At 55.1% G+C, this 23,371-nt stretch overlaps 7 protein-coding genes across 7 annotated transcripts; 4 read left to right on the top strand and 3 right to left on the bottom strand.

The window, feature by feature from the left end:
- Positions 1–2,198: 2,198 nt before the first annotated feature.
- On the top strand, positions 2,199–3,955 carry E0L32_004375 (uncharacterized protein; the record flags this gene model as incomplete). The annotated part of the gene is made up of 2 exons (XM_031138778.1): positions 2,199–2,807; positions 2,870–3,955. 2 exons carry the CDS (start codon positions 2,199–2,201, stop codon positions 3,953–3,955), a joined length of 1,695 nt encoding a protein of 564 aa, XP_030997106.1.
- A 135-nt stretch (positions 3,956–4,090) lies between these two features.
- Positions 4,091–5,242, top strand: E0L32_004374 (uncharacterized protein; the record flags this gene model as incomplete). Its single annotated transcript, XM_031138777.1, has 1 exon — positions 4,091–5,242. The coding sequence occupies one exon, from the start codon at positions 4,091–4,093 to the stop codon at positions 5,240–5,242; it is 1,152 nt and encodes a 383-aa protein (XP_030997105.1).
- A 1,085-nt stretch (positions 5,243–6,327) lies between these two features.
- Positions 6,328–8,190, bottom strand: E0L32_004373 (uncharacterized protein; the record flags this gene model as incomplete). Its single annotated transcript, XM_031138776.1, has 1 exon — positions 6,328–8,190. The coding sequence occupies one exon, from the start codon at positions 8,188–8,190 to the stop codon at positions 6,328–6,330; it is 1,863 nt and encodes a 620-aa protein (XP_030997104.1).
- Positions 8,191–8,921: 731 nt separating this feature from the next.
- On the top strand, positions 8,922–14,804 carry E0L32_004372 (uncharacterized protein; the record flags this gene model as incomplete). Its single annotated transcript, XM_031138775.1, has 6 exons — positions 8,922–9,021; positions 9,083–9,210; positions 9,270–11,653; positions 11,707–11,939; positions 11,996–13,446; positions 13,500–14,804. 6 exons carry the CDS (start codon positions 8,922–8,924, stop codon positions 14,802–14,804), a joined length of 5,601 nt encoding a protein of 1,866 aa, XP_030997103.1.
- A 95-nt stretch (positions 14,805–14,899) lies between these two features.
- Positions 14,900–15,784, bottom strand: E0L32_004371 (uncharacterized protein; the record flags this gene model as incomplete). The annotated part of the gene is made up of 1 exon (XM_031138774.1): positions 14,900–15,784. One exon carries the CDS (start codon positions 15,782–15,784, stop codon positions 14,900–14,902), a length of 885 nt encoding a protein of 294 aa, XP_030997102.1.
- A 1,065-nt stretch (positions 15,785–16,849) lies between these two features.
- E0L32_004370 (uncharacterized protein) lies at positions 16,850–21,228 on the bottom strand (the record flags this gene model as incomplete). Its single annotated transcript, XM_031138773.1, has 3 exons — positions 16,850–18,079; positions 18,133–19,373; positions 19,428–21,228. The coding sequence occupies 3 exons, from the start codon at positions 21,226–21,228 to the stop codon at positions 16,850–16,852; spliced, it is 4,272 nt and encodes a 1,423-aa protein (XP_030997101.1).
- A 613-nt stretch (positions 21,229–21,841) lies between these two features.
- Positions 21,842–23,075, top strand: E0L32_004369 (uncharacterized protein; the record flags this gene model as incomplete). The annotated part of the gene is made up of 3 exons (XM_031138772.1): positions 21,842–22,009; positions 22,072–22,155; positions 22,242–23,075. The coding sequence occupies 3 exons, from the start codon at positions 21,842–21,844 to the stop codon at positions 23,073–23,075; spliced, it is 1,086 nt and encodes a 361-aa protein (XP_030997100.1).
- Between the last annotated feature and the right edge of the window lie 296 nt (positions 23,076–23,371).

Below are 23,371 nucleotides of genomic sequence, written 5' to 3'. Positions count from 1 at the left end.
AATCAAATACGGCAAGAATGAAGAAACAAGATGCGGAAATGTAAATGGAAGGTGGGAAAGGGTATGGCAAATGGTGCTTGAAGTGGAGATGTCTTCCTTTTAAGCAATTGCCCTGGAGACAGATGGGAGAAATGTTGCTGAGAGGAGAGGTGCGTGTGTGCTTGAATAGTGGCCAAGGTGTTCTCCAGCCCGCCTGCGTTATCGCTATCACATTTCTAAGCTTACCTTGCACGCCTCGCTACTTAGTGTGGCGGTCTGGTGGTGGTGCTTGGTCAGTGTCTCTCAAAGAACACCTGTCTTTTTTGGCGGAGGGCGGGTTTGGCTTGGCTCCGCTTGGGGGAACAGTGGCACGCAACGGGTCCCCTGGCGCCCTCACCAGGCTGATTGGCCCTGATTGGGCCCTGGCCATCGGATCCATGGCTGTTAGTGGGGGCGACTTTCTCCAAAAATACCCCTGGCCTGACTCCCGAGAGTCCCCAAAAGGTGGAAGGTTGAAGATCTCCACCCAACTATTGGAAGAAAGTGTCACTGGAAAGTACACTTTGAGTTCAGCCCATCGACCCTTGTTTGCCTATAGGTAGGTAATTATCCAACAATGGCAAACCTTTTCAACATGCCGGCCTTGTTCGAGGCCAGAGGTCCTTGTGGATGGCCTTCTCCTCCGAATTGGTGGAGGAACACATAGTTACCATAGTTACTTACTCGGCGAAACTAGGTAGAATGGAGGTACAGGAGGGTGTCACGGAGTTTGAGGCGGCAAAAGAGGCTCGGTCGAGGGTCCACCAGCAGCACAATATCATCTTGCAGGACAACCCTGGATCGTGTAAATTGCGCCAATAAACCATGGTTTATTCATCCTGTATCTTCACACAGACGACAGCGAGAGAGCATAATCGAGGAAGCCTCGTGTGTCTTCATAACTACCTACTTACCTGTGACGCTCTCTTCCTTTTCACAACCCCGTCTCCGAGTGTTTCACCAGGAGTCGAGGGAGGAATGGGGCTGGACTGGCAGCCCTTTCGGTCCATCACACAAGGGCAGTAGTTGGTGGTGTGTAATGTCGGCATTGCCCTTGATATCTGGATATTCAATTCATTGCCAATGATGTTGTTCAAAGTCCCCGACTACAGAGGACACATAACTCCATCCATCTTACCTGTTCGCATGAGCTCGGCGGGATGTACTCGCAGCGTCGTGGCCCATCAGTTTGCGGAGACTCGAGCCGTAAGCAACGGACAGTTCCCCACAAGCTTACCCATGCAGATGCATGGTGCCCTCAGCATTCGGGAATGCCATGCCGCTCACTCGTGCAGATGAACGGAGTTGTACATCTCGAGGACCCGCTATCCACTTCCATTTACAGATAGCTCGGCGCTTCTTACTTAGACCAGTCTGGCCGGATGGCATCGCAGGACTCTTCTCTGGCTGTCGAAGTGCGTACACAGCTGACCGTCTGGAGACATCTCTCACCTTTCGGAGCTCTGTCAAACTTCCGGAGGAACTTCTCAACCCGAATAGTTGGCAGCAGACGATCCACTGAGGCCGAAATAGGAGAAAACAATCGACATGGCCTCTATGCCCACTCCAATACTTCCAGTAAGTACCTAGGTAAAGATATAGCATTGGGACGCCTACCGGTCGAACTCGACAGGGCAAAGCCATATCTTGAGAAGGGCAGCAGAGATCATGAAAGTCATTGGCAATGAAAGCTCATAGCACCACGCCTGATCTTAATTGATCGCGGGCGGCTTCCTCTCGCCCTGGTACTGTCTTCAAAGTATAATTCGCTGCCCAGCTCCTTCCACTGCAGAGGAGCATGGCAGTCAGGCTTAGCAAGTGCTGCAAACGCTCTTGCCTCTCTTGTTGAGATGGCAACCCCTCTCTGCCTTCTCCCTTGAAAGTGTCAATGGCCGAAAAGCATCGAACTGCTCTCGAGTCGACAAACATCGCTTCTAGCTTGACCAAACCCGTCAACTCCTGTCAGTGCACGTCGACTGCTTGCTGAAGGGTCAACACTCTGCTGCCTTGCTTGGGATCCTGCTGTCTCCTCCTCTTTGCTTTTATGTTTTGTCGGGACCAGCCACAAGAAACCGAGGGTTTGAGCGATCCCGATGCAGGGCCAACGACGAGCAGCCCGACGATCCTCTAGCCATGGCGCCCTTCACAGCGCATATTCCTCCCATGGTCGGCACGGCCAAATGGTACCACACCGATCCCATGGCCGTTGCCGCTCGCTGCGAAGCGTCAGCGAAAACGCAAGCTTTCTGGCCTCGCCGGGCCCTCTTGAGAGCATGCTCAAGACAACAACTGAAACCGGCGACATAGGCATCTTCACTATCCGCTCTGTTCCCAAGTCACATACCTCTCGTCGAGTACATCGGTCGAAGCCCGTTGACAGGTCGGATGCCCTCGCTTCTCAGTCGTCAAACGCCGCGATTTACATCCCTCCACCCATAAGGGACGACCGCCTGCTCTTGCCTTCGTATCGAGACACAACCTCGGAGATCTTGTCCTTGTACGGATCTGAGGGCCAGAGATCTGTCTACAGCTCTCTATCCCGCCAGTGCGATGGTAGCGGCCTCAGGTCTTACTCCATGACAAGTTCAGTCTCGAGAAGGCTCCGTAGCCAAGGTTCAGACAGAACTCTGTTCAGCCAAGCCAGCAGCGGCATTTTACAACGTCCACGTTCGCCATTTCCCTACCCGACTCGGCTCAAGCGACCGGGTGTACGGCCAGCTTCACCGGCTCTCACGGAGAATGGCAGGGTCGATTACAGTAGGATGGTTGAGATTGATCGGGTTTCCTATGTAAGTCTCTCGGCCTAAAAACCTAAAACACGATGATAAGATGGCTCACAAGTCTTTGAAAGAGAACTGTCCACGGCTTGTATAGGCCACGTTATGGACAATCCCCTCGCCGAAGACCGCCCTTGTCGTTACGAAATGGTCCTTATCGACTCCCAGGCGCGGGTTCTCTAGGCCCTTACTTTGTGCGCCCGAGTCCATGTGATGATGGTGGCTTCTCCGGCGGTGAGACTGTCCATGCGACGGGTCATGAACATGAGAATAAACGAGAACGTCGGCTACAGAACCCAACCCCAGTCGTGCAACCAAGACGCCAAAACGACTTGTGGGAATCGTCGACAGTGCCTTCGGCTACGTTTTACTATGACTATTCCGAGGAATTCGACTGCTCGGGAGGTCAGCCAGACGATCTGTCACCATGGCCACTCACTCGAGGCTCGTTGGGACAGCCAGCCTCAGAGGACAGCAGCACAGAGTTCAAGGACCAGTCATACCAACTCGAGACGCTTGGACTCGGTCTGGTAGCTATACGGGCTCAGGCTAGAACAGGGTCTCACGAGCTACTCTCATACAATCATCATAATGCTCAAGAGCTCCAGCCCTCTGACGCCCACTTTGTTTCGAGGGCAAGGCATGTACAAGCGCGTTCGCCTCTCCAGGACGCCACTCATGGACAGACTACCGCGCATCAAGGGCATCTTGACAATAACCACTACGGTACTTTTGTCTCCCAAAACAACGGAACCATTGCGAAGATGTATGATTCACCCACAGATATGACGGCGACTTCCAAGTCACCGGAGCGTCAAGTCGAAATCGAGAGCCCAGGGAAGACGACGATTCATAGCGAGCAGGCGGAAATTCTAGATCCTGAAGACCAGCTTTCGATTCGAACATACAGTCTATCTACTATTCCTGATCATGACAGCGGCATCGCAGAGGAGAGCAGGAACTCGATTCTCTTGGTGAAGGCGGAGGACGAACACACGCAGCCCGAACGAAATGCTAGTCCATCCCGGAGTCGAGAGAATCATTCGTCGCTGTCTCGCTCACAACCTACGCCCACGGAAGGTGCGCAGTTGCAGGCCAGCCTGTCAGCGGATTTCGCACAACCGCACAACCCTGGAACACCGATCTCTGCGAAACTCTAGCATGGTATCGTTCAGAATCAAGCAACTTCGGGTCCTCAGCAGTATAGATTCTGCAATGTTTCTGATAGTCTGCACCGGCGTGACGTCGTCGTGGTGCCGACTACGCAAGACTCAAGTGCTCGCAGCCAAACCCCAATGCTGGCGCCAAAACCGATTTCGCCCGCCAAAGAGCTTCGGGTAAAGAATAGTATCCCTCAACTTATGAAGGCTTTGCCACCGGTTCCCGGACACGATGCAGAACTTGCGGAGCACGAAGATTCTGCCGAAGACTGCAGAGCTGATCTCCCTATCGTTGCATCGCCGGCTTGCGTTTTCCTGTTGCCCGCAACATCGCCTACGCGCAATGCTGAGCCGATTCGCACGGAGTTGGAGAGCAAGCTCGAAGACAATGAGACCCACACTGAAGACCATCCTGCCATCTCAAGGCGGAAATTGCGTCTGAGAACGTCGATGTCATCTGCTGCTTGTGCCACTGGATCGACGAATCCAAGTCCAGAAAAGATCTTGTCGACTCCGGACATCACACCGAGTTCGAGTATACGAGCAGAGAAGGGTTCTTTAGAATCATCAACCCGAAAGCCAAAGCTGCGGCTCAAAGCTGTTGTGCATGACGCACCTTCGACGAACCTGATCGCCAGCACGGGGACTGTGAGACGACGTGTTGCTGTTGATGGCTCATGTCTGATTACCAACTTGGTCAATGCACCGCCTGAGTACTTGCTCAAGTCACAAGACAGCTCAGCAATCACTCAACCTCGAACGCCGGGTTCCCAGAAGTCCGATCGCCCAAGCCGTAAGAAAAGGGGTGTCGCCCCCAGCATACCGCCAGTCACCCCCATCAGCATGTCTACGCCCTCTTCAGACTACCCCGAGAACCGAGGTTCTTTGGACAGTCATCCGGGCTCTACCCCATTGACATCGGCTGACGGTGATAACACTTCTCACCGGGGCAGCCACCAAAAAACACCCTTAACTCTCCGGCATGAGCTTCAAGGATTTGCCACGAACACAACGCATCTCACGAGTGGCATCCGAAAGACCCCTAAACCTGTTCCTCTCGCGGAGCTGATCCCGGACGCGGTGGCAGTAACCCCTACAAGGACTTCAATCACCACGACTGGTAGTGCGGCCAGCGGCCTGGGTTTCGAGGTGCCAAGGAGATCCAAGTCGGGTCGTGCTATCAGGTTCCGGACACGCATCTCGAAATGGGTCAAGGGAGCGAGAACCGCCGTGAGTGCATATGTCAGAAGGACACGAGGCACTGTGTCGACCAAGACGAGATCATAGCATGCTTGAGCTATAGACCAAACCTCCAAGATCTTTGCTTTGCTTGGGTTCATTCTGCTGTTCGTTGTTTTTGGGACATTGTGGCTTGGGAAGGACGGGCAGACTCGTTGGTGCCTCGCTCAACTTTTGGGAGTGCGTATTGATTCGAGATTGGAAAGGATGCGAAACAAAGGTCATGTTATTGTTTGTTTGACTCTACTATTTGCAGCCAACGTGGGTGCTGCCTTATACCCTTGTAGGCTTATTCTCGCACACCAGATGCTGGCGGTTTGGAGCAGAGCCTTCCACGGTGCATTCTAATACTCTGCACAACATGAACTTTCCTCATAGGCATAGTCTACGCATTAGATAAATATAGGTCTAACTTGCACTCAGATCTTCGAGTCAAGGTACAGCTTCAATGCACAGTTTGGTTTGAGGGACCCTGAGGAAAGGTTATGGTACACTGTCACTTTTTTTACTCTTGCCATCCCAGCTCCAGGACTGGATTTTTGCGCAGTGTTCCGAACAAATGGAGGACGCAGGTGTCTGGTGATGAAGGACTGGCCTGGGAGACGGAGGGAGTAGACTTAGGGGAAAGGAAAGAATACTAGAATAATAAAGGGGAGTTCGGCGACCGACGCCCTCAAGTGAGTCTACGTGGTGGGACCTGCTGAGCGTACTTGCAAAGTAACAAAAAAAAGAGAAAAAAAAAAAAAAAAACTCGCATATCAGCCCGGAGGGTGGTATGCTTCGAAAATCTCCCTTTCAGGTGATTTTGCTCCGTGGTTGTGATTCGAACCCGTGTCCTCCCCCTTTTCCTTGTCCCTTTTCCACTTCCCCTTCCCGAAATGGAATGATTAGTCCACCGCAGGACGACACGATTGACCTGAACTTGACCAGCCGACCAAGCCGCCACATGCCGCCCCCCTGAGAATTAGACACCGATATTAGAACTTATAAGGGGTCTTTGGCTCGCGCGTGGTCAGGGACTGATATCGATTGCGAATGCGTTTCTTACTCTCACTCAGGGGTATAATATAAACAAGCAACTCTACCACCTCCAATCTGCACCACCACCATCAACCAGCTCATCCAGTTCATTTTCAAAACACACCACCCCCAATAATAAACAGCCGTTCTTCCTCCTTCTTGGCCCACTGTACAATCTTGTTGGCGCCTTGCGTCATCGCCGCGCGCGAGGCGTTGGGCCCGGCCACGCAGTAGAATTCAAAGACGGGCGTGATCCACGCGAGGCTCGTCGCGTCCTCGCCGGCGCAGTGCATTATGCGCAGGTGCGAGTGCCGTGCGTGCACGGCGGCGTGCAGCTGGTGGTACAGCGTCATGAGCCGGCGGCGGCCGACCAGGTCCGGGTCCCCCCTGCTGCCGAAGGCGGGCTCCAGGGACGACATGGCGAACTGGACGTTGGCGCGCGACTTGTAGAGGAAGTGGCTGAGCTGGGTCCCCGGCGAGATGTCCGAGGGCTGGGGCCGCCCGGCGCGCGCGGCGGCGGCGATGATGGCCAGGCTGCCGTTCTTGGTGAGCTGCGCGGCGACCTTGTCGCGCATCTCTTTGAGGTCGAAGAAGCTCTCCCGATCCGGGCTGATGAGGATGATGGCCACGGCCTCGTCCGGCGACGCGACCGAGGGTGACTTGGACTCTGCCTGGTCGCCAGATGGGCTCCCGTCGAAGAAGCTGACGTACATGTATAGGTAGCCTTGGTTGTTGAAAGCCGGAAGGCAGAGGGGAACCCAGTTCTCTCCGCCGCCCTCCTTTATACTTCCAGACTCGAACAGCATGTTGAAGATCAGCTGCAGGTCGCTCGGGTGCAGAGAGTGGCGCCGGGGCCTGATGACGCTGACGAGCCTGCCTCCCGCCACGATCAGCCCGTAGAGGAGCTTATCGGTCCTCTGTTTCAGAAAGGCGTTATTGATGGCGTATCGCTGCGACTTGCGCAGCTTCAGACACTCGAGAGAGCCGAGGAGGGCAGAGGGCGAGCCCTTGGTGAAGCTGTCCGCCAACGAGGAGAGCAAGGTTTCCGTGCCCTGCAGCGGTTTGCGCAGATCTGTGGAGGGACGATTCACAAAGATCTTTGTCAGCGTCGGCAGCGTCAGCGTCGACAGGATCTGCATGTACAAGGCCTCGAGTTGGGCCCGAAGCTGGGCATCGCTCTCGCCCAGCCGGCTGATGGCGACAAAATAGAGAGGCCCTTCTGTGACGACAACAAAACGGGCGTTACCCGCAGTAAAGCTCTGCAAGGGGTTCTTGGCCTCCTTGTAGAATGAGATGATCGTTTGAACGACGCCCATATATGAGTTGATGAGACTGAGGTCGCCGTGGCGGCTCCATATCGGCTTTCCGGCCGATGACAGTATCATATAGTGTTTGAGCTTGGATTTCCAGAGCGACAGCCTGATGTCGTCCGAGCTCTCGTCTAAGTTATCCTCGGACAGATCCGGGATCGGGGCAAACTCCTTCTCAAAATCAACAAGTCGCTTTGGGCCGTCCGATCTCTTGCTCTCGAAGGGCTGGACGGCAGCAGATTGCGACCTCAGAAGCTGCCAGGCCCGGCTTTTCCGGTTGAAGTCTCCAGCCACCAGGCTTGCCAAGTCACCCGGAGGCCGCATCGTAGGCGCGAAGCTCATGATGCTCATCGAATCCGAGTTCTCACTATTCAAGGGCACGAGACCGGGGACGTTGGGGGAGGTGTAGCCGCTGCCAATATGGGCTGGGGACGGCGGTGCTTTGGTGCTGGCCGTCGAGAACGTCCCTCGCGAGCCGTCCGGGAAAGACAGTGTCTGGATATCAATGGGTGATATCGCCGTGGTGGCCCTGGACTGCAGCGGGGCCGAGTCCACGCCGAGGGTGTCATCACCGGTGCTTGCCCGTTGGCGAGGCGGGAGCGGGGGAGGAGGCATGTCCTCATTGCTGTCGCCGGGAGCTGCAACAGCATCATTCTGTTTTACCATTGTGTACTCCAAGGCTCCAGGCCTTTCATTGTCTGTTAACGCGTCTATATTAAAGTGTGCGATGGAGGCTCCTGGAGCCCGTGGGAGAGTTTATGAGGGCGAGTGATCGGGTTGTGCGGCAATGACGATGTTCTCGGGATCCATAATGAGCTTCCCAGCCGCAGCACGAGATGGACAGCAGAGAGCTTGTCCGTTTCAACTGTGAATTTGCATAGGTATGGGCATAAGCATGAGCAAGAGTCAAGGGCGAGCGTATAAGTGATGTTGCTCAGAGGCGCCTGGCGGTGTAATGGCTGCCAAAGTCCAGGTGATGTCGCGAACACTGTGCGCGTGGTGAGATAAGGTCGCGATAACGATTGCACTACTAGCCTTGCCGAGGGGCAGGCCTAGCGCGTCCAGGGTCCCGCAGCACCGGCCAGTAGCACCTGGGGACGCGCTAAGCTCTCCAGTTAGCTGCCTGCATGCCCTGACGTACCTAAAGTACATGTCTTACGGGCGACCTTGAGGACACGCCGCCTGGGGTGGCAGGTACGTACCTCTACTTGCACCTTTCTGCCCATGCAACGAGACGCCTGTCTACAAGCAATCTGAGCGTATCGACCGACAACAGGCAGCAGACAATGGAGTGGCGCCCTCTACCGGAGAAAGACAAGATATGACTATAGAGAAACTTTAGCCATATGAGTTCAGTGCTTCCCGTCATCACACAAGTCGAGCTGTAAACGGCAATCATGTCGCTGGAGCCAGGGGTGCCGCGCCGCTCCATCTCGCCAGAGAGCTCTGGACGAGACTCGCCCGTTCCCCGGCAATGGAGGAACCAGCTTGGGAGTGGTAATAATACAGACTCAATCCGCTGCAGTGTTGAACCCTCGCTGACAATGCGCGACTGTAGAGGAGAAACCGACCAAAGACAAGGCGTACCGCAAGTTCGCGGCCAGCATAGACAGGGCGCTCACGCTGTTCGAGACGGCCTTGGATGAGTGGGCAGACTACATATCTTTCCTGAATAGACTTCTCAAGGTGTGTCAATACGGGCTATATTCCTTAACGGGGAACTCGCTAACTGGTGACGTTGACAGGCCCTCCAATCTAGGCCTTCAACTATCACGACTTTACCCTCCAAGGCTCTCGTCGCAAAGCGCCTGTCGCAATGCCTGAACCCCTCGCTTCCCTCTGGTGTCCATCAGAAGGCCCTCGAAGTATACAGCTGCGTATTTTCCATCATCGGTAAAGACGGCTTGTCCAATGACCTCCCTCTCTACCTGCCTGGGCTGGCAGCGACACTGTCATTTGCCTCCCTGTCCGTCCGGACGCCATTCCTCGACCTCCTCGAGAAGTACTTCCTCGATGTACAACCAAGATCGCTACGGCCAGCCCTGAAGTCAATAGTACTAGCTTTGCTGCCTGGGTTGGAGGAAGAGACGGCCGAGGATTTCGACCGCACGATGCAGCTGCTACAGCGCTTCAAGATTGCTGTGAGACCACCAGGCCGTGAGGACATCACGCGCGATCACTCCACCGGCGATGACTTTTTCTGGCAGTGCTTCTTCCTCGCCTCAATCACAAGCCAGACCAGGCGCCTGGGAGCCCTGGCGTATTTGGTTCGCTATCTTCCTAAGCTCGGCAGCGCCGAGTCCCACAAAGCGGGCGCAAAGGCTCAAAATGGCTTCGACAATGACTTGACCGCGCAGCTGTCGGAACTGGTAACCTCCCCAGAACCTGGTCTACTCTTGCGGTGTTTTGCGGCAGGTCTGGCCGACGAGCAGTTGCTCATCCAGCGAGGGTACCTTGACCTTCTCGTAACCCACCTCCCTCTGCACTCCAAAGTCCTGCAGACGCGTGTCAAGCCTGCAGATCTGGAACTGCTACTGCGTGCAGCTGTCGGCGTAGTCACACGACGAGAAATGAGCCTGAATCGACGCTTGTGGGCCTGGTTATTGGGCCCTGAACCTTCTGCCCAAGACCTGGATGCTGCGTTGGACAGCCCCGGTGCAACTACGGAGCATGGTGGCGGGTACTTCTCTACCAAGACGAGCTACTTCGAAGAGTATGGCCTACAGCCTCTCAGCCGTGCTCTACTAGCCATGATCCGAGCTATACCGGATAGCCCACCCGCAGAGCGAGCCAGACCGTATCGAATATGTTTGTCTCTCATGGATCGGTGGGAAATTGGTGGTCTCGTCGTACCCGAGGTGTTTCTCGCGATCGTAGACAGCGTGAGGCATTTCAAAACAAAGGCTTCATCGAAGGCCGAGTTCAGCGAGGTTCTCAGAAGCGCGAGCGTCTTTTTCGACGGCGTCGAGAGTGGCTTGATCTACGGCGAGATCTTGAGCTTGGTGGCCCAGGCCATCGGCTCCAGCAACTTAACTAGCTCTGAGCGAAGCGACAAGCTGGACCTGGCCAAGTTCATCATCAGACATTTCAATATCCGCGAGGAGGAGATGATCACCATTCATGCTCCGCTAACTGCCTTGTCAATTCTGTGTATGCTCGAAGACTCAAAGGAGCCGGCCCGGCCTCAATTGCTGGAAGTTCAGGCGCTCGCCGTTGGTAGCGACCTCATCGAGCTCATCCCTGAACGTGCTTTCCGCGATGCAACTAGCAAAAGTCCAGAAGCAGGGGACGGTAGAACTGTGGCGGCGACATCTCCGACCAACGCCGATCTGCTGAAGAGAATCAAGACTTTCTACGTGACTGATCAAGGTAACCTTGATGCTTCGGCTCCTCCATACACGGCAAATACCCTCGCGTCGCTTTTGCTGCGAAAGGCTTGCAGCCTGAATATTCAATGCCTTCTCGACCGGAACACGGCCTCAGACATGGCGACTAAGAGTCGTCTTTTGATGCTGCTCCTGGGGAAGACTCCTCAAAGGACGCCCTTTGACTCTGACCAACTGCTCTCGGCATTGAGCCGCTGCCTGTCCGAGCGCACGACACTACCTTTTACCACCTATTCCTCCGTTCTCTCCCTCTCCACTCATCTCCATTCGAGCAGCCACATTACCTTCAACCAACTGTTGGAGCTTGTAACACCCCTCGTACGCCACGCTTGGTCTTTCTTATCCAGTGCAGAACCCAAGTACCACGTGGAGACGGTCCGTAGTCTCTGGCAGCTACAGACCGCACTCTCTCCCTCCAGTCGGGAGGTCGAGGCAGCCCTGTCCACCCTCATGATCGAACAGAATGTGGCGGGTACATTCGCTGTCCGGTCAGCCGACTCAGGCCGGCGCTTCAGTGTCCTGTGGTCACATACTCTACAAGACAACCCTCACAGCTCGGACCGGAGGACGCCCAAAACACCCAATGCGGACTTGAAGGCTTTCCCCAGACTGGCTGGCGTGGACCACTATGAGGTGATGCTGGGCAGGCCACTCTTCCTTGCGCTCGACGCTCTCCTCGACGAGCGAACGGAGCTCTTCATGAATATCAAGACGTGGCTCAACAGCCTTATGGGCGTTGAAAAGTATGTCCATCATGCGGCGTGCAAGGCTACGGGAAACTGACATGGACTCGCAGGATGTTTCTGATCTTTGCTTCTCGCTTCCTAGCACTCGACTATCTGCACTTGCCAAAACAGGGTGATGCTCACGGAACGAGGCAGTTGACGAGCGATGATGACCTTGATCTCGGCATCTACTACCTACGAACGCTCTCCAACGTGCTTCGCTGGGCGCCCGATTCGTTCCATGCTATCCTCGCGCGTCGTACTCTCTCCGCTGGCGATGGCCATTCTAGCATCTCCAAGATCAGTAGGTCGCCTTCTTTCCAGAGTATCGAGTGTGTCGCCAGTCACTGACTTCGGCAGCCGGCTCGGATGCCGACATCACCTTCCAGGAGTTCTTCCTGCAGATCTGCATGAGATGTATATCTTGTGAGGAATCGCCCGATTGTGACCAGGAAGGTCGCACAGCGCAGCTTCACCGCTATGCGCTCACCGTACTTCATCAGATTCTTTTGAGCCCATATGCCGAGGTACTCGCCAAGTTGCGACTGGAAGACGCTCTCCTGGAGCATCTCATGCGAGCTATCAACGGCAAAGACCCCTATGTGCAGGTCCTGCTCTTAGATGCCGTGTTTGCGGCGCTCAAGCTTCGTGATATCCTTGTGCCAGAGCCTCCATCGCCCCCACCGCGCGAGAAGCAGCGGGCTATGAGCATCGATCCGACCAAGCCTGTCAGGCATTCGTTGACAGATGAGAAGCCCCCTAGATTGGTGCCGCCTCCGCCATTATTACTCAAGTGTTTGCAGGACGGGTTGAGCTCTTGCACAAGCCGTCCAGTCCTCGAAAGCTGGGTCACCTTTCTCTCTGGATGCCTGCCGCTTTATACGGATTCAATCTTCCAAGTGCTCATTCCCTTAGTGGAGACTCTGTGCACCGAGATCAATTCTACATTCACGGGTTTGCAAACCACATTTCGGCAGGGCGCCGTCATCGACAAAGAGCTCAGCGTCCCCGAATCCACTCTCATTTGCCTGCTGAATGCCCTCGAGCAGGTGCTCGCCAAGGGGCACGAGGCGCTGCTGGTCGAGGAAGCTCGTGCTCAGATGATCAAGAACCCGGAGCAGCCACAGAGCTTCTTTGGCAATATCTTCTCGGCCGACGCGCCCCAGACAAGGAGCGCCACTGCGAATGACAGGCTGACGGTGCTCCTGGCTTTCCAAGACGCTGTTCGAATCTGCTTCAAGATATGGTCCTGGGGCCAGGGCAGCGACGGCGCTTCGCAAGACGCGAGCTCGGCGGCCTCTTTTAACTATACATCACTGCGCATGCGGAACCGCGCGAGACGGCTCCTTGAGCACCTCTTCGCTGCCGAAACTCTGGAATGCCTAGAGACGGTCATGGAAATCTGGCGTACATCCCTCGACTCGTCAGACACGTCCAAGCACGGCGCGGTTTTCAATCTCCTGCCGGTGCTCGACGGCTCGAGACCGAAGCACACAATCCCCGCCATATTCAACGCCATGTACAGCCGCACGAACCCGGCTGCCTTGGACCCGTCGAGGAAATCTACCTTGACCGTCGAGCTGCAGGACACCGACATTGTCATCTTCCTCGTCGACTACGCGAGATCGCTCGAAGACGACACCATGGACGAGATCTGGCAGGATTGTATGACGTTCCTACGAGACCTTCTTGGGAACCCGTTCCCGCACCGCCAGACCTTGCCAAGCCTGATTGAGTTCACGGCCATCTTGGGAGAGAAGGTGGATAATACCAATTTTGGGGAGCAACGGAGAATGCGTCGCGAGTTGGGGGTAAGTCATCTGAGAGTTCGTTGATCTGGATTGCATATCTGACTACATGACAGGATCTCTTCCTCCGCCTCTTGACCGCCCTCTTCACAACGAGGCCGATGAACTTCAGCGACAGCTCCGCTACGCAGTCGGAAAAGGCAAAGTCCATGGAAACGACGCGCCAGCTACAGGCGCCGTCAGAGAGGGCAGACGATGTCGTAGGCATCCTCTCGTCCATTGTGCCCAACCTGCCCAAGATCCTGGTCGAGAACGACCGGGTGCTGACTGCCGCGACTACCATCTCGGCCAGCATCATCGGGCCGGCCTTTCGGGCCAAGTCCTTCCCAGATAGCGTCTCCAAGAGCACCCTGGTCCTGCTGCAGGAGCTGTCGCGACTGCCCAACAACCAAAAGGCGTGGAAGAAGGACGTTACGGACGCTTTCAACGATCACCGCTTCTTCGGCTCACGGCTGTCGCTAGTGCAGAGCGACTGGCTGCCACTCATACGGCAGTGGACCGTAAGCGACAAGGAGCGAATGCCTGAGATCCTCGCCCGCATGACGCCGCCGACCACAGCCGGTATCGTGTTCGGCGTGGGCGCGACGTCGGCGCGGCTCGAAGCCGACCGCAAGACGCAGCTCAACCTGCGCAGGGTGGCCATGCTCATCCTGGCGTCGGCCAATGACACATTTGTCACGGACCTGGAGGCTATTCTCGACAAGCTGGTAGAGCTGCTCGCGGCGTCGTCGACCTCGTCTCCATCATCGACCACCCGCGCCGAGATCTACATGGTGGTGCGCGCTCTCGTGCTCAGGACGAGCGCTATCCACCTTGCGCCCCTGTGGCCCGTCATCAACGCCGAGCTGCACGCGGCCGTGACGTCCATCATTGCGCCCGACGACAGCGCTGCCGCGGACGCCTACAACAACGCCTCCATCATGCAGGCGTGCAAGCTGCTAGACCTACTCATCTGCGCGGCCCCTGACGACTTCCAGCTGCACGAGTGGCTCTTTGTCACGGACACCATCGACGCGGTGTATAGGCCGGCAAACTACCAGCCCGTGGCGCTGGCCGACGAGCTGTCGGAGGAGCTGGGCGCCGTGATGATCACCAGCGGGGTGCAGATGGAGCACGCGGCGACGATGGCGGCTGCTAGCTCCCGCCGGACGCCGCTGCTGGGCGGGTGCGGCATCAGCGATGACGTGAGCCTCGAGCGGAAGGATGAGCTGGTCGCCAAGGTGCTGCGGCCGTTCTTTAGCCAGTTGAGCATATATGCGTTCGAGTCTACATATGCAATGGGCCCCTTTGACGGGGAGGTGTGCCTGAGTGGGTTATTGAAGGACCTTTTTGACGAGAGAACCATCGTCAAGGCATTATAAAATAGATGTAGAAGTTGAGCAGAAAAAGCGTAGCGGTTTATATAGCAAATACCATTTCTTGTTGTTGCTGAGAAGTTTCGAAATACGACATACTTTCACGTACTTGTCGTGCTCGGGATGTAAGCGACCATGGCCTTGCTTGCGCCTTCCATGCAGTACTGCCTGACGTCAACCTTGGTCTCGCCAGGGACAAGCTTGGCGATCTGGCGCAGGTCGCTGGTGCGCGGCAGGTACAACGCGTGCTCAAAGGGGACGCTGGCATCGTGCAGCTGCCGCAGGTTGTAGGGCTGCATGGTGGACAGGTCGAAGACGTCCTGGTCGCGGTAGCTCACGCCGCCCCAGGGCGGGCTGGCGAAGATGACGGTCGAGGCCGGGTCGACCTGGAGCTCCGGGGCCAGCAGCTCGGCCGCCTCATTCTCACCCTCCTGGTGCTGCTGAGTCTGCTGCTGCTGCTGCTGCTGCCGCCGTAGGAGCCGGAGGTACTCGAAGCAGTCGCCGTGGACCCAGGTGATGAGGCCGTCGGGGACGCCGTACACCTCGGCGTTGTGCTGGGCGCACGCCAGGGTCGCGGCGTCGCGCTCGACGGCGACGATGCGCTGCCAGCGGCCGGACAGGGCGAAGGCGATGACGTTGCCGCCGGCGCCGGCGAAGAGGTCGACGAGCGTGGTGTGGGAGGCGGGCTGGCGGGCCGCGAGGTCGGCGGCGATGGCGGCGGCGACGGGCTCCGGGGTGACGCCGAACCAGGCGTCGTCTGTGAGTTGCACGTCGTCGTCGTAGTAGGAGAAGATGGAGTAGCGCTGGTGCCAGTATCTTGTGCCGGGGAGGAGGAAAGAGTTAGTTAGACGTCCGAACGTGAAAGCATGGCATGAGAATTGCGTCATGGAGTGGACGACTAACTTTTGGATGTCCCAGGGTACCTCGCCAATGTCGTAGTAGTGGTGGCACTCGGAGGTAAGTGGCAGCCTGGAGGCGGGCTTCATGATGATGAGAAGGGGTCTCTCAGATGAGATGAGAACCGGCTTGGAGGATGCTCTGTGATGCACAGGTCTTTTAGAGTGTTGTTGTTGTTGTTGTTGTTTCTGCTACTTACTTCTCACTGGAGCCTGGATGTTGGTGCCATGAGAATGGGTTGTGATCCGCGAGAAAATACGAAAGTCAGCGAACATCAAGCTTTTCGATGAGGCGTTGAGTTCCAGCTCAATTGTGAGTGCAAGTTTTCAGTGGGTCGGATCGTGTATGGTGATATCAATTTCTTGTGGGGTACACGCTTACAGGTATTTACTGGCCATGAGCTGGAGATCTATTAACTACCTAGGTAGTATGTATGTAAGGTACAACACCTTTCCTGCCCCAGAGAGAATTTTGGCACCCTTTCCTCTTTGACGGTGCATAGAATAGTACAGGTGCATATGCATTCTTTTGGCGAAAAGCCCGGCAAAGATAGGTACATAATTAGCTAGTTGCAGTTTGAGTTGACGCTCTGTGATGCAGGCAAGACCGCTTGTTCAGAGGCCAGCCGACAGGGTGCCCTTCTGGAGGTATCCAGGCTTTGATTTTCACTACGTTTTCCAAAAATCCCTGTGCCTTCTCAACCTGTCTGTCAAGCACATACAGTCGCGGTCCAAATTGGGGTTGATAAGAGGTGTTTGAGCTAAGTTCATCTTTATGACCTTACTACTTTACGTGGCGTACAGGAGAGGTACCGCTGCTGGCCGTCCTCACTACCAGGTAGTTGCCATGAGAGCTAATTATACACTGTATCGACTTTCCCAAGGGTCAAGGAGTGGTTTTTGGCTTATGCTGCACTACACATGTGACTAATCAACAGAAGAATGTGAACATCACCAAAAACCTCATGCGCCGCTCATACTGTCTTTCTAGGCTATCTCAAACTTGGGAATGGAAATTGCCTTATATCTTGACGACGGCACTGTGGCATTCCTCATCGACATACGGCAACGGGTCGCCGCCTATCTTGTATCTTTCACCGTGACACGACCTGCCAGTGCCCATGTTTGGCTGCCCTCGATACTTCCATCTAGCTTTCATCCTGCAGCTGCTAGATGTTTCTCTAGCAGCCAAGCCACCCTCGAGTGGGCCTGTGACAACGGCGTCTGGCCGTTGTGGTCCTCCACCTGGATGTCGGCGCCGGCGCCGTTCTTGAGCAGCACAAACACCATGCTTGTGGATCCTCTCTTGACAGCATGTGTTAGTGCCGTCTGGCCATCAATGTCTCTTGTATGAACATTGGCGCCTTTGTTGATTAGCAGGATTCCGATGTAAAAATGCCCGTTCTCGATGGCCTGTGATAGCGCCGTCTGGCCAATATTATTCTTTGCCTGAAGATCAGCACCATTTCCGATTAGCGGTTCCACGGTCTTCTTGTGTCCATTCGCAGAGGCCAGTGATAGCGCCGTCTGGCCCCTCTTGTCTGTTCTCTGAATTTCGGCACCCTTCTTGATTAGAAAATCCACGAGGGCCGTGTGCCCGTTCCCGGCGGCCCGTAATAGAGCCGTCTGGCCATTAAGGTCCGCTCCCTCGAGTTCGGCGCCCCTCTCAAGGAGAAGCTGCACGATGTCCTCGTGCCCGTTCTCGGCGGCCCGTGATAGAGCTGTCTGGCCATTGCTGTCCCTTGCGCCGACGCGGGCACGGCTGCCGAGCAGCAGTGTCACCGTGGACAATTGACCTGACGCAGCCGCATTTGCCAGAGGATATGTACCGTTCCTGTCACGGCGGTTTATATCTGCCCGGAGAGCGAGCAGAATTTCCACGGTCCGATTCTTTCCAGCACCAGCAGCGTGGGTCAGTGCTGTCTGAATGCATCGCATCGCATCCCTTGCGTTCACACCCGTACGTAACTTCCGTGGCCAGGTCAGCGACTCGACCCATCTTGAAAGAAGGAGAGAGGCATATGAAGTCGGGCTGGCTCCGAGGCCCGCGGTGAAGACCTCAAATTCCTTTCGTATTTCTTCGCCTTCATGTCCCAGCTGATCCAAATGCGCCGTGAAGTTTGTCAGCGAGTATTTCAGCAGAGTAAGCTCCGAAAGACAACTCGTTAGGAAGTCGACTAGTGAAAAGTGCTCATCCGCTTCGGCCTGAGGAGTTGCTGCTATAAAAGCAATACGTATGTACCGGCAACACGTTGCGGCAATTTCTGTATCTCCCCTGAGTGCGTCGATATCAAAGGGCTTCGCTAAGTGGTTCCTGTCCAGAAGGAACTCTCTAACGGTCTGATGTATAAGCTGCACGATCTTGTCGGGATACGTGTCTCGCACCTATAAGTGATCTTGTCAGTTTCATTCTTGTCGAATGTTGGAACAATACTCACTTCTACAAGCCCCCCGCAATATGAAAAGATTCCGTCCTCTAATTTTTGAGGTCTGTTCAACCTAAGATCGAATTTCGATAGCTCCACATGCTCAGATAGGGGTGGGATGGCGAGGGCATCCCTTAATTCAAAGATCGATATAGGCCGTTTTGGGAAGGTCACCCAGGAAAATATCCTTCGTCCTCGGTCTCGGTCCTCTTTTGCTGCATCTTCCTCTTCATCGTCACGCTTGAGCAATGAATCCACCATTGCTCTGTAGAAGCCATTTGGTCCACCCAAATCTTTGGGGAGCGAGCGGACTCGCTTGTTAAGAGAGGTGATGGTGAACCCCCCTTTAATAACAAGCCTCACTAACTCTCTCAATATCAGGGAGACCCACAGGAAAACCCCATGTGAGTTTCCCACAATGTAAGCTTCGATTGCGGAAAATTCCTGGTCGTAATCCTGTTCTGATGGCAACACTGATGACCCTTTGCTGAGGCCTTTGAGCTTCTCGATTCCGGCATCAGCCACCTTACGTATATCCTCCGTGTTCTCCTTCTGAAGCACAATTCGGCGAACCTGTGCTACATATGATCTGATATTGGCCTCGGGCCTGCTTGCTATCAATAGCTTGATGCTGCAATGGCTTGTTTGAGTCGAGAGAGCAGTCAGAAATTTCAGCACGTCATCTCGCCTAGTATTGTCAGATTCGTCCATACCGTCAATCACTATGACAACTTTTAGTGAGAAGTCAATCTGGTGTAAAGACGGCAAGGCTGCTTTGAGATCGTCGTAGCTCCAAAATGTGTTTCCCTGTGTCTCATTGTCACCCATCTCTTTCAGGCGATGTCGATACCGGGCTTGAAGGAGTGGGAAGAGTCTGCTGTTCTGTTTCCAGATCTGATAGACGATTGACCGGAGCATGAGTTCATGGCTGGTCTCGGTGATGCCTCCACGGAAGCTGTAGTAGAATTCGGCAATGATGGTACTCCAATCTGTTGGACTGCTAAAGCCCTGGTCTTCCGGAGGGTCCCGCTGAGCAGTGTCCATTTGTTCCTTTTTCAGTTGGCGAACAATGATCTTCGATAACGTAGACTTCCCACTTCCCGGCTTGCCTTCTATCCAAAGAACGTTGGAGCGCTCATTCCTGTTCCATTCAAGATATTCGTGATTTGACGCAAGCCAACTCCCTCCCTCTACTGTTTCAATGCGAGTTTCTCGTGCGTTCCACTCCTTGAAGAAGAGGGTGTGGAGAAACTCTGTTGTCCGTAGTCAGCAATCTTATCAAATGATTTGTGTGCCGGGAGTTTTACCGTTCCTCTCCTTTCCACGCTCGATTTCGGGGTAATGCGCAAGTGCATCTCTTATGTCTGAAAACGGCCTTGATGAGATCAAAACCCGTATTGTTGTGTTTGACTGAACTTTCTTCTCTAGCGCCTGGAGATTAATAAGAAAAGAAGACCTGGTGCCAGATTTGAGAGCATCGATTCCGTCAATGAGAAGGACCGTTTGGAAGGCAGATACTCCTGTGATCAATAGTTCTAGTACTTCCCACAGATAGACCGTCAACTCCATATCACTCTGCGAACCCGACCGGGATCTGATTTTGCATTTCTCAGTGTGCGCCCGAAGGTCGTTCCTGATGAATTGAGAAGCAAGGGAAGCCAACAAGCAATCCTCGGTATGGTCTGAAGAGCAGAAGATGGACGCAACTTTCGGTTTCTCGGTATACCCGTAATATCTTGGAAGACATTTCCGGACGTAAGACATGACGACAGTTTTCCCGTCACCTGGAAGACTGTGGAGCCAAAGCTGTGCGCAATGTTTTTTCTCCCTCCACATTTGAAATTCCGGACTCTTGGTGAACCATTCCAAAGACTCTTCGATGTTTGATCCGTCGCATAGCTTGTCTGCTGACTCCGGGGGCTCAGAAGCATAAAATATGTCATTCCGTTGTAGACCTAGCTGATTTATGCATTCCGACAGAGCAGATTCGACGTCCTGTTGACAAGAATCGTGGATCAGGGGAAGTTCCCGTTCAGTGGTTAAGGAGAGCCTGATGGACTGACCATCACCCAAGGTGCCCTTTTCGTTATCCGGGTTGAGATGCCCCGCCCTGATGATGACCGTTTTTGCATACGCAGCAGCTCTTGCCGCGGCGTAGGGCTGCCATAGTTTGTTTTTCTTCTCATTGCCATAGTCGCATACTCCTCGAATAACTCCAGTGCTGAGTCCAGTCATCGCTCCATAAGCCTCCATTTCCAGACCAATGATGTCGTACCTGGCTCGAAGTTCGGCGCTCCTCGAAGCGTCTTTGACCAATTCGCCTCCCGTTCCAATTGATCCGTACCAAACGCAGGTGCGTTCATCCCGAGCCGGGTGCTGCTCAGAGGCATCCCTGTTTTCCCCCTTGCTGCCTATGACGACCACCTTGTCTTCTGTACCAGCCGCGGGTATAGAACCTGCAAGCTCTGGGAGTGCCATGGGCACCTCGGGACCTCGATCATGTTCTTGACCTGGGTATGAGAAATCTCTGGGGTATCCCTTCACCTCCACTCCGTGCACCCAGTTCTTGATCTCGTTATAATGAGATAGGAATCTCGTCTTCTGTGCCAAGTCCGGTCTCCTCCTTAATCCCTCCCACTCGCCTCGGACCATGGTAATCGTCGATCGAACGAGTCCAGCGGCCTGGGCAAGTGTTCGCAGTTCAACAAAGCCGTCAGGTGTCGTCTTGCCAAGGTTGTAGGTTACTACTCCAGCATCACTCTGAGATGGCACGGCAACCAGAACATCGCCGAGACGAATATCTCGGTCTGGCAACAGAGGAAGGCCCGCAGCAATACCGACCAACAGGCAGAGCTGGAGCCTGGGGAAGCGAATGCGGATTTCGCTGGCTAGATCGGCAGCCGTCACGTTGCCATATTCTCCGGCCAAGGTTGCGATGATAACGTTGCTCTGGCCAATTTGGCCGGCCGTTACCTGATACCTGCGACCCTCTTTGTGAGGAAATGAGCCATCGTGCTGATCATCGAGCATGTTTATCGCCGCAACATGCTCGATCCAGAGTGGTGCGATCCACGCGACATGGTAGTCGGCCGGGTCGAGATTAGGCATTGAGAATACCGTGTGAGCAGTTTGCGAACTCTTGTCTAGCAGCAACGCGATTGGCCGTCAGAATCGTATAGACGCGGTCACAAACCGTGAAACTGAGGTGCTCAGACTGACTGTGCAGAGAGGAAGTTTGCAACAGCCTGTGCATGAATGGGCCGTCATAAAGCCGACTGCAACTGCGATTGGAGAGCTCCATAATGTTCCGCTCTTGGTCGCAGACATCATAACACTTGTCTTTGTATAACTTTAACTTCTAGGCGATGATGTAACCAAAGGCGGTTAACGTAAATCTCAATCACTTGAGAGAGGTTCTATCCTCTGATAAATCAGTAACTACAAGTAATAAATAGTCTCATAGTGTAAATAAACTGGAAATAGCCCACTTCAAACAGTCCAGTTTGCTCCACCACGGGTGCGGGAGCTTGGGCCAGCTCCACCCTTACGTAGCTCCAGGTACAAGTGGATTTTTGATGACAGGGTTGCTTCATTCTTGCCTATCTCGACGACATCACATCTACCTTCAGTACACTCCCGGACAACATCCCCGCCCTCCCTTCGACTAGACCCTCCTCATCCCTTCGGCCAACCCACTGACGCATGCAAGAGCTGGATAGCCATGTTCAACGCTCTCAATCGCTTCATATCCCGCCTCGATGGCGACCCGCAGGCGCAGAGGGAGTCGTCCCACGGCGCATTTGGCTTTCAGGTCCTGCGCAACACCAACCTCCAGCTCGGCATTGAGCCCTGGTTTGACTTTGTCGTCGGCATCAACGGCCGCATGATTGTAAGCAATCGCTAGAGTCTTCTCTATCTAAGCGCTGCCGGACTAAAAGGAGCCGTGATCAGGACGACTCTGACCCAAGACTCTTTGCGCAAGAGGTCCGCAACTGTGCAGGCGGCTCAGTCATGCTCGGCCTGTGGAGTGCAAAGGTGAGATATCCTCGCTGAACAACGGCCCCCGACCAAGCCTTACATTACACACACACTAACACACGTCCTGGCTGCCAACCACACAGGGCCAGCGTACACGAGCTCTGCACATCCCCGTCCCCGCCGACAACCCATCCCTCGGCCTGACCCTGCAGTGGACGTCCCTGTCCGCCGTCTCCAACATCTGGCACGTGCTCGACGTCCCCGCCAACTCGCCCGCCGACGTCGCCGGCCTGCTGCCCTACAGCGACTACATCCTCGGCACGCCCGAGGGCGTGCTGCACGGCGAGAGCGGCCTCGGCGAGCTCGTCGAGGACCACATCGGCCGGCCCCTGCGGCTCTGGGTCTACAACAACGAGTACAACGTCACACGCGAGGTCACCATCCAGCCGAGCCGCGACTGGGGCGGCGAGGGCGCCCTCGGCTGCGTCCTGGGCTACGGCGCGCTGCACCGCCTGCCGGCCCCGCTGAGCGAGCCCGTCGACGCGCCGGGCGAGATGATGTTCGACCTGGGCGACTCGGAGAAGGCGGGCATGGCAGCGGCGGCCAGCGGTGCGTTTGAGACGGTTTCTGGGCCCGGTGCTGCGGAAGGCGGCGACCAGAGCACGTTCGTGCCGGCGGCGGCGGCCGCCGGCTCTACAGCAGACTTCTTGGTGCCGGCACAGATGGTGGGGGCGACGCCGATGAGTGCGCCGCCGCGCAGCAAGAAGAAGGAGCGGCGGGCGCACGGGCAGAACAGCTTGATGGATGACTATCTCAAGGAGGAAGAGAAGAAGAGCAGGGAGCTAGACAATGCGCCCGACAGGAGTCGGACGCCGGTTGGACCGCCGCCGAAAGCGGGTGCTGGGCCGCCGAAGGGCGGACCGCCACCACCGAAGGCAAGCACGCCGACACCAGCCGAGGGCGAGAATGGGGATTAGGTGCTCATATGATTTCCCCTCCTGTGCGTAATGTGTACTATACAGACCAGCGTGCTTGCAATATTGATAGAAAGCTCAAGATGACATGATGGGTGATGCCCAGTCCCTCTTTGTAGAACTGGTGTTCTTTTCACATTTTTGAGTTGACCTAACGCCGATTCGCTCATTTTGAAATGTACATTTGTGACAAATCTACCGCCCGTGCCGGGCTTCTGTGCCATTCAATCATTCAATCCCTTGGAACGAGACCACTCCTCAGACGGCAGGAGCCGTGCTCTTCCACAGTTCATATGCCT

The sequence above is a fragment of the Thyridium curvatum genome (genome assembly GCF_004353045.1).
Source record: "Thyridium curvatum strain D216 chromosome Unknown NODE_21_length_474914_cov_86.438106, whole genome shotgun sequence".
Classification (NCBI taxonomy): domain Eukaryota; kingdom Fungi; phylum Ascomycota; class Sordariomycetes; order Thyridiales; family Thyridiaceae; genus Thyridium; species Thyridium curvatum.
The sequence above is the reverse complement of the archived record's forward strand: the minus strand, read 5'-3'. Positions and strand labels throughout refer to the sequence as shown.